Consider the following 9,167-nt stretch of genomic DNA (forward strand, 5'->3'; position numbering starts at 1 on the left):
CCCCTGTCCCCCCCCCCCCCCCCCCCCGCCCATCTCTTTTATGCCCCCCCCCCATCTCTTCCAGTACTCTTTTTACTGCTGCATTTTGGGCTTCCTCTCCTGTTCCCTCTTCCTCCACATGAACTTTGAACTCAAGCTCTTGATGCTTCTGCTGTGTCTAGTGGTCTACAGTGCCCTCTTCCTCCGGACCCATGGCTGGCTGTCTGACTGCTACATTGCTCACCTCTACGCCGACCAGACAGCACTCAGGTAGCTAGCAGGGTAGGGCCTTCATCCAAGGTACTCCCTAGCTGGTGCAATCAAGAGCATCATGGAGTGTGAAAAGGAGACTGTCCCCTACTGGTCACCTCCTTGGAACACAGTGTCTCCATTGATCTTCCCCATCCTACTCCCTATCATGTAGTACTCCACACTGAACGCCCCACTTAGTTCCCTGCTGAGCCCCCTTTCCAGCACATACATGTGTTGAACTAGGACATTAGAGTCATCACCGAGTGTGAAGGCATCTTCTGAGCAGGGCTCAGAGGTCTTGCATCAAAACTATGATTTATTGGGGCCCTGCTTAAGATTGGACATTCTGAATTGGACTTATGGCCTTATCTTTTATGGCTCAATGGAGAGACACAAGTGGCCCATTATGATCATAAATCCTTTTAGAACTAGGGCAGATCTTCTTGGGGGAAGATAGAGGGGGGAACACATCCAATTCTGCTATAAAAATCATCAGGGACAGAGAATCCACCACAGCCCCTGTGAAGTTGTTCCAGTAGCCAATTAATCCTACTGTAAATTAAAAATGGCATCTTATTTCTTCCCTGCATTTGTCTAATTTCCAGTCATGGGGGGCATGGACATCCACAGGTGTAGTTTATATCAGTGTTTTATACCAATATAAATGCCCTCAGGATCAAAAGCAGACAGATGAGTAGCAGCTATCCAGGGGTAACTCACACAGTAGGCAAGTATTAGAGTGCCTTGCCACCAGCTGTCAGGAGAGCAGGGAGTAGCCTGATGGCCTTGAGCAAATGTCGACTAGAGCTGTTCAAAGCTTCAGTCCCCGATTTGATTTGGCAGAGATTCAGTCCAATTCGGTGGCCAAATCTCTGAATCCAAATCAAATCGGAGGACTCTTTAATCTCTCCAAATTGAATCGGAGCCTTCCAAGTCGTTTAGGAAAGAATCGGTGATTTGGACATAGACACAGCTTTAAATGTTTTTTTCTACATACCTCTAGGTAGCAGGAGGCTCATGAGTGCTGTGATGCTGGGGTTCATGGAGCATCCCACAGAAGCACGGGGGGGCTCCCCAGAGCACTTGGCAGCAAACGCAGAAGTGGACCAGAAGCACTTCAGGTCCACTTCCAGGTCTGCCAGCGAGTGCACGTGGGGCCCCCCCTGCACCCTCCAACTCAGTGACTGGTGCCTCTTGGGTCTGGGGGGGCACCTGGGGTCCCCCCCATGGCTAATTGCTCCCTGACAGACCCAGAAGCGGACTGGAAGTACTTCTGGTCCACTTCCGGGCTTGCCACCAAACACATGGAGCATCCCACAAGAGCATGGGGGGGCCCCTCCATCTGTCCCAGCATCGCAGCATTCGCAAGCTGTGCTGGCACTTCGAGGTATGTAGAAACAACATTTATAGCTTTGCCTACATCCGAATTGCTGATTCTCTGAATCAGCATCGAATCTTCAGATTTGGATTTGTCCGAATTAAAATCAGGGACAGTGATCCGAATCAACAAATCAAATCATTGTCCCCGATTCGGGCCAAATCCAAATCGAATAGGGCCCGCTTTGCGCACTGTGACAGCGGGACCTCCTGGGGCCGAGCTCTTCGTGGCCCGCCCGCCTGTCACTGTGACAGGGGGCCTACTCAGGGCCGAGCTCTTCGTGGCCCGCCCACCTGTCTCTGGGCAACCGCCTGCCTATCTCGCTCGCCACGCCTTTGATGATAATTGATTCATATAATGATGTCCATTAAGCAGGAGGCTGCCCATTGTAATGCCCCGATGCCAGGGGGCGCTCTGCGGCTCCGACCTCCCCTAATACCGCAGCCCAAGCCTCGCAGATGGCATCTCGGTGTTAACACTATCACTGGCCCCACACTGGGCCCCAGAATCATCCTACAGATCAGGCGGCCTCTCCACCTTCATCTGAGCTACCTAGCCCCCCCTCAAAGCCTTGTTCCCCTCTCGGGTGTGGTTCCCCCGGGACCTTCGGCTACCTGGCCCTGGCCCACCTCCAGGCCAGTTGGGACCCCAGGCCCCCAGCTCTTGGGCATCCCTCGCAGTGGGCCCCCGGCCCTTTTGACTACCATAGTCCTGGCCCCAGCATGGGCCAGTCGAGGGTACTCTCCCCTTCGGGCTGGGTCTCTCTAGCCGCTCACTCTATCTCCGGGCCCCACCATGCCACTACTCCCCATCCTCTCGGGGGCAACCGCAGCACCACACCCACATCACTCCCACTCTCAGGGTCTGCCCTCTCTGGGCCCCTTACAACACTGGCCCTCTAACATACGCATGGGTAACCCACCCAGTGGTGGTGGGAACTAGGGGTTAAGGCGCCCCAACCCACCTTTCACCAGGCTAGTAACTGGCCTGGCATTTCCTGGGGGCTCCCGCACCACTGAGCGCCCCACCAGACCACCCACTCCCAGCAGGGTGCAGTTTCAGGTCATGCCCAGGACCAGGAGCCTCCTTACCAACCCCTTGCAGCTCCCCCTTACCTCCAGGTCACTCACAGCAACCCTTCAGCCAGACACTGTTGCTGCCTGGCTCCCTGCAGCCAAACTGCCTTGTTTATATAGGCAGCCCCTGTCTCAAAATGGCTGCCCTAATCAGGCACCTGGAGGCTGCCAGCTCCAGGCCCTTAAAGTGGCAGACACACCCTGTGCTCTGCCACACGCACCCCTAATGTCTACCCCAAAACAGATATGGGCAGATGATATACTAGTGTATCGCACAATCCTGGAGTTTTACCTCTGATTCCTTCAGAGGCAATTCCTCTCCGGGCTGAGTGAAATTACTTTGTGTCACCTGCTGATAACACTGATATACATATGCCTCCAGTCCATGCCTTGAGGCTTATTCAGTGTCTGTTTGCAAGAGGGAAGGGGCTGTTCTCCAAGGTTTGTCCCCTCTGGAGGTACAGGCAGAGCAAGATCTGGTCTCTAAATTCCCTCCTTGATGCATTAAATGGGTTAATCTCCTGGGGGGCCTCTCATGATGATGCCTATTTTTAATCCAGTCCTTTAGTCATCCACCTGTCCTGTCTTTAAACCCTTTCTTCTTCCCCACAGGCCAGGGGTCCTGAAGGAACCCAAGCTGATGGGAGCCATCTCCTTCTTTGTCTTCTTCTTCACCCTGCTGGCCCTGGCTAGACAAGTAAGTCTTTAAGGCCCCTTATAGGTGACTCCCTTTTATGACATCCATAGATGTCTAAGATCTACTCCTCCCCCCCCCCCCCCCCCCCCCCAACAAAGACTGGGAGCTCTGTGGGTCTTTACTGGGGTGTCATCCTGAATACCTGTCTTCTTCTCAGAGGGCTTGGAGCTGGAGGGAAAGCTAGTCATGCCATTTTTAACACCAGGGTCCCATTCTCTATCCTGGTCTACACAGCTGAGGGACTGGGAGCTATAGGAACCCTTTGGGGTGTTGTCCCAGGTGCCTGAGTCCCATACCCCACTCTGTCTTTTCCTATGGGATTAGGAGCTGCAGAGCCCCAGTGGGGGAAACTCAGAGCACCGGGTCCCATGCTCCATCCTGGTGTCTCCCATCAAGACCAGGAATGCTGTGAGATCCCCATGGGTTGTTGTCTCAGGTACCTGGGTTCCCTACCCTGTCCCAGCCTGGGGTTTGGGAATGCAGGGATGTCCTCCTGGGAGAAAACACTCTCTAGGACCATGGAGGATCCAAAGTCAGAGAGACTGATTCTGTCTCTATCAGAATGAGTATTATTGCCGCCTTGACTTCCTCTGGAAGAAGAAGTTTAAGAAGGAGCGTGAGGAAATAGAGACCATGGAAAACCTCAACCGTGTCCTACTGGAGAATGTTCTCCCAGCTGATGTGGCCCAGCAGTTCATTGGCCAAAATCGCCGTAATGAGGTGAGCCCACCCCTTTAAGCAGAGGATTTGACTGCCACATGGTGGCAACATGCTTCAGGCCTTTGCCCAGTTTCAGCAGTACAGGAGGAGACTGTTGTGGTGCATATACTGCCAGCATAGTTTCTTTTGTTGATGTGCCTTTTTTATGGGTTCAATGCCCTTGGACTTGCTTTCTCAATGGATGAACCCCACAGATCTGAGCTCTCAATCTCAATATTTGGAAAGGGCTTTGGAGAATGATGCAATGATTTGAGTGTTTGGGGTTTTTTTTTAAGAGAGGTAGAGTAGCCTTTTCAGGAAGCCAGCAGCTTTCAGTGGGTAGGAGCCCTAGATTGCTATAGACAAGCAAAGCTTAATGGAGAATTGAAGTTGGTGGAAACACTTTGGAACCATCCTTGTTTTGCACTGGGCATGAGTGGTCTTGCCTAGGAATTGGTTACCCATAGCATGGGTGTAGTCTAGGCCTGTTCCCCAGGGAGCTGGGGTCCTAAGAGGTCTAGTGTTGGAAGTGGATTTGGAAGCCACAGCTGAAGTCGGGACAAGCTGCGGTCAGAAATTGAATTCAGGTACAAGGTAAGTCGAGGGTCAATTGGGATCACAAGCCAAAAGCCGGAGACAAAGATCAAACCAAAATCATGAGTAGGGAACCGGAATCAGAGAATGCCAGGGGTTTTAATAGAGTTGGAAGTTGGAGACAGAGCCAGGGATCAACCAGAAGATCAACAAGGAAACATATGGAAGATCATAACTTTCACCTTTGTGAGAGCATGAAGATATAAAAATCATCTGTATGGACAAAAAGACCTCAGGCTGGGCCTGGCTTTTAAGGGCTGAAGCAGGTGGGACATGCTGTCTGTGACTGCAGAGGATGGGCTGCCCTGCTTGCCTCAGACCAGCTGTGAGCAGGGCACTGGTCTGGGTTTGCTGCAGGTGGCACTTGTTCCTGGAATGACTTGCTCCTTTCTCTTCATTGGGAACAGATAAGTCCAGGGTTCTGGCCTGGCCTCATTACAATCCTCAATTTCACCTCCCTCTGTCTGTATGAAGCTGTCTGTCATGCATCCATTCATCCCGTTGACTCACCCAGTCTCAACCACTTAAGGGATTTTCCGCTCTCTGTTTCCACAAAAAAGAAAAAAAAATCAAGTTCTTCCAGCTTCCAAGAACCCATCTTCTCAACATTTGCTACCTCAAGCCGTAACCATGTATTATGGTACATAGTTTGGGTAAAATGTGTTGTGGCCCTGGTGGAGTGAATTTCACAATCACCTCCTGTTAGTTTTTATGTCACCAGAGATTCATAAGTTAGGCCTAAAGAGATTCCACAGCTCGGCTCAGAGGAAGGCTTGCATCCTAATGGATAAATAGTCCCTGGGACTGGAAATGTCCACAAGATAGAGGCATACAAATAATGGAAGCTTGGGACAGTCCCCAAGGAGGACTATAAAACAACAGGTCGCACTTGTAGGGAACAGATTAGAAAGGGTAAGGCAGTGACTGAAATCAATTAGCAATGGAAATCAAAGATGATAAGAAGTCCTTCTTTAGGTATGTAGGGAACAGAAGGAAAACAAATGGAAGCATGGGGCCATAACAACTCAGGAGAAAACTGAACTGAATGACTACTTTGCTTCAGTATTTTACTGGACTAAGGGGAAAATTGTACGAGATAAGGTTCAGAATGGGCATGGTGGGAACGATCGCCTTCCTACTGTTGATGTTGAGCTGGTGCATGATCAGTTAGAGAAGTTAGACATTTATAAGTCAGCAGGACCAGATGAACTTCATCCAGGAGTGCTGAAGAAGCTGGCTGAAGTCATTGCGGGACCTCTGACAAAACTTTTCCAAAACTCGTGGCACTTGGGGGAGGTCCCTGAAGACTGAAAGAGGGCCAATGTTGTGCTGATCTTCAAGAATGGGAGGAGAGAGGACCCAGGCAACTATAGGCCAATTAGCCTAACTTCTATCCCAGGGAAAATCCCGGAAACGTTCATCAAGGAGTCTATGTGCAATACGCTTGCGGAAGGGAGGATTCTGAATGACAGCCAGTAGGGCTGCGCGAAACAGCAGCGTTGCACTTCGACTTCTGTTTCGATGGAGCAGTGCTTTGTTTTGATTTCTGTTTTGTTTCGAAAGAGCTGTTTCATGCCGTTTCAAATGGTTTCTCTGTTTCGACGCTTTGCCCATAGGCTATAATGGGGAAGCACAAAACAGGCTATAACTTTGCCATTTCTTGCCTGATTCCAATGAAAATTGCAGGGTTGGTGTCCCCCTCTGAGAGCATGAAGCCTGCCAAGTTTCAGGGAGACAGGTTTAGGGGGTTCTAGGAAACTGCACCTCAAGCTCCTGCCAGGGAGCAGGAGCAGTGTCCTGTGATCCGGTAGGCAGATGGGGTGCCCGCACCCCCAGGAGGAGTCTGGCAGAGCCCCCGCAGCCCTCCCAGGGGTGCAGGAAGGCCCTCGATCTGTCTGCCAGATGACAGGAGGCTGTTCCTGCCGCCTGGGACCCAGCGCCGGGGAACTCAGCCTGGCTGGGGAAAGCGCCTCCCACCGCTGGGCTTAGTTCCCAGTGCTGGGGAACTGGGTCTGATGGGGGAAACGCCTCCCACCACCAGGTTCAGCTCCCAGCAGCACCCAGCCCTGTGGAACCCAGCCCAGTGGCGGGAGGTGGAATGCAGCGCCGGCCACTGGGCTGAGCCCTGCGGGGCTGCCAGAGATGATCAGAGTGCAGCCCAGCGGCGGGAGGTAGATGGAGCTGGTGCTGCACCCCATTCAGCTCTGCCAGCTCCACAAAGCGCAGCCCAGCAGTGGGAGGCGGGGTGAGCCAGGGCTGCCTTCCCCGCCGGGCTGAGCTCTGCACATGGGGCTGCAGAGCTGCTCGGAGCACAGCCCTGGCTGTCCCCTGCCTCCCACCACCTGGCTGGCTGCTTTGAAATTCAAAACATTTCAAAACTTTTCAACTGGCCTCATTTCATTTCGAGGCTGTTTCCAAGGCCTTCGTTTCACTTCAATTTTACTGTTTCGAGCTCAAAACCTGTCAAAACAGCATCAAAACAAAACAGCTGGTGAAGAATCCCACAGCCCTAACAGGCAGCATGGCTTCCTCATGGGCATGTCTTGTTTTACCAATCTCATCTCCTTCTACAACCAGGTAATTCGCCACCTGGGTAAGAGAGAGGAGGTCGACATTGTATACCTAGACTTCCAAAAGGCCTTTGACCTGGCATACCATGATGTTCTCACAGGAAAATTGAAGGATTGCAGGCTTAACAGCTCGTCAGTTCGGTGGGTAGGAAGCTGGCTTCAGGGTAGGATTCAGAGAGTTCCAATGAATGGATCTGTGTTGTCCTGGTGAGAAGTGGCCAGTGGTGTCCCTCAGGGGACCATGCTTGGTCCAGTGCTTTTCAACATCTTTATCAATGATTTGGGAGTGAAGCGTTCACTGGCCAAGTTCATGGATGACACTGAGTTATGGGAGAGCATGGTTACGCTTGAAAATAGCCTGCAGATACAGGCAGACCTAGGCAGGCTGGCAAGTTGGGCAGATTGGAACCAGATGAAGTTTGACATTGAGAAGTGTAAAGCGCTCCACTTGGAGATGAACAGTCCCTAACAGACTTACAGGCTCGGTGGTGCCAAACTGACTAGCACCACAACTGAAAGGGAGCTAGGGGTAATAATAGACCATAATATGTCAGCATATGCAATTCGGTAGCCAGCAGGGCAAACAATACTCTGGCATGCATCAACCGATGCATCTCAAGCAAAACCAAGGAAGTGATTCCTCCACTTTACTCAGCACTGGTGAGACTGCAGTTGGAGTACTGCATCCAGTTCTGGGCACCACACTTCAACAAAGACATGGTAAAGCTTGAGAGAGTCCAGAGAAGAGCCACCCATATGATCAGAGACTTGCAAGGCAAGCCATACAAGGAAAGGCTGAGGGACCTGGGTCTCTTCAGCCAAAAAGAGAGAAGACTGAGAGAGGACTTGGTAACAGCTTACTGCTATATCAGGGGAATACATCAAGGGCTTGGTGAACAACCATTCACCAGGGCACCCTTGGGGAAAGCCAGGAGTAATGGCCAAAAACTCCTGGAAGACCATTTCAGGCTTAACATTAGGAAAAACTTCTTCACAATTAGGGTGTCCAGACTGTGGAATAAACTCCGTCCAGAGGTAGTGTAATTGCCTACCCTGGAAATCTTCAATAGGTGACTATCCAGTTTCCTCACTGGGGTCACCTAACCCCAGTTGTCTTTCCTGCCTAGTGCAGAGGGGCAGGACCCGATGATCTTGTGAGGTCCCTTCCAGCCCCTTACAATCTATGAATCATTCAGACCTATACAGGAAATATTTGGACCCTATTTCAACAATTTAGTCTGTAAGCAGACTTTAGGCATCTAAGAGCCTTGTTACATGGTAATTCTGGGTGGCTGCTGGAGCTCTTTAACCTCTGGATTTTCAGCACCTTAAAGTGGTTTTAAGTACTCCTTATGCAGCTCAAAGTTATGCCGGTCCAGGGCAGGACCATCTCTGACACACTACCCAGCTCCTGTTCTATTAAGATGTGGCCACTCATGGATATGCTGCCTAAGTTGAAGTCCTCAGGTATCCCAGGATCTCTCACACCCCCACCCATAGATCAGGGGTAGAAGCCTGTCCTGGCCCACCAGTCCTATAGTGGCAACTCACAGCTACAGCTCCTAGCCTTGCCTCTGCTCACCAGGCGTCTACTGGCATGTCACAGTTGTAGAGGTGGGGGACAGTCAGAGAAGGTTTCTAACTAAGGATATGACTGCTTCAAACTAGCAATAATACTGATCTGTACTGATGTGGCTCGCAGCCTAAGGTGTAACAAAGCCTTAAGAGTGATTCTGTTTGTCCCCGAGGTGGGTCCTTCATGCTTTTGGTCATTTAGTCTTAAAGCTAAGATGAAGGTTGTTCCCAAAGGTAGACTGTCACGGCAGGGTCCTCGCAGAGGGCTGTGATCTCCTCGAGGTCCCTGGCTCCGTGTCAGGCCGGCCCAAGGCACCCTCTAATTCTCGCCCGCCACGTCTTGCTGG

General features: G+C 51.4%; 1 protein-coding gene across 1 annotated transcript in view; it reads left to right on the forward strand.

The window, feature by feature from the left end:
- ADCY4 (adenylate cyclase 4) overlaps positions 1 to 9,167 on the forward strand; it is a 35,572-nt gene that overhangs the window by 15,063 nt on the left and 11,342 nt on the right. The window contains 3 exon segments of the mRNA XM_025194376.1: positions 65 to 249; positions 3,298 to 3,382; positions 3,944 to 4,102. Of these exon segments, the coding sequence (XP_025050161.1) occupies positions 65 to 249; positions 3,298 to 3,382; positions 3,944 to 4,102 (429 nt within the window).

The sequence above is a fragment of the Alligator sinensis genome, unplaced genomic scaffold (assembly GCF_000455745.1).
Source record: "Alligator sinensis unplaced genomic scaffold, ASM45574v1 scaffold25_1, whole genome shotgun sequence".
Classification (NCBI taxonomy): Eukaryota; Metazoa; Chordata; order Crocodylia; family Alligatoridae; genus Alligator; species Alligator sinensis.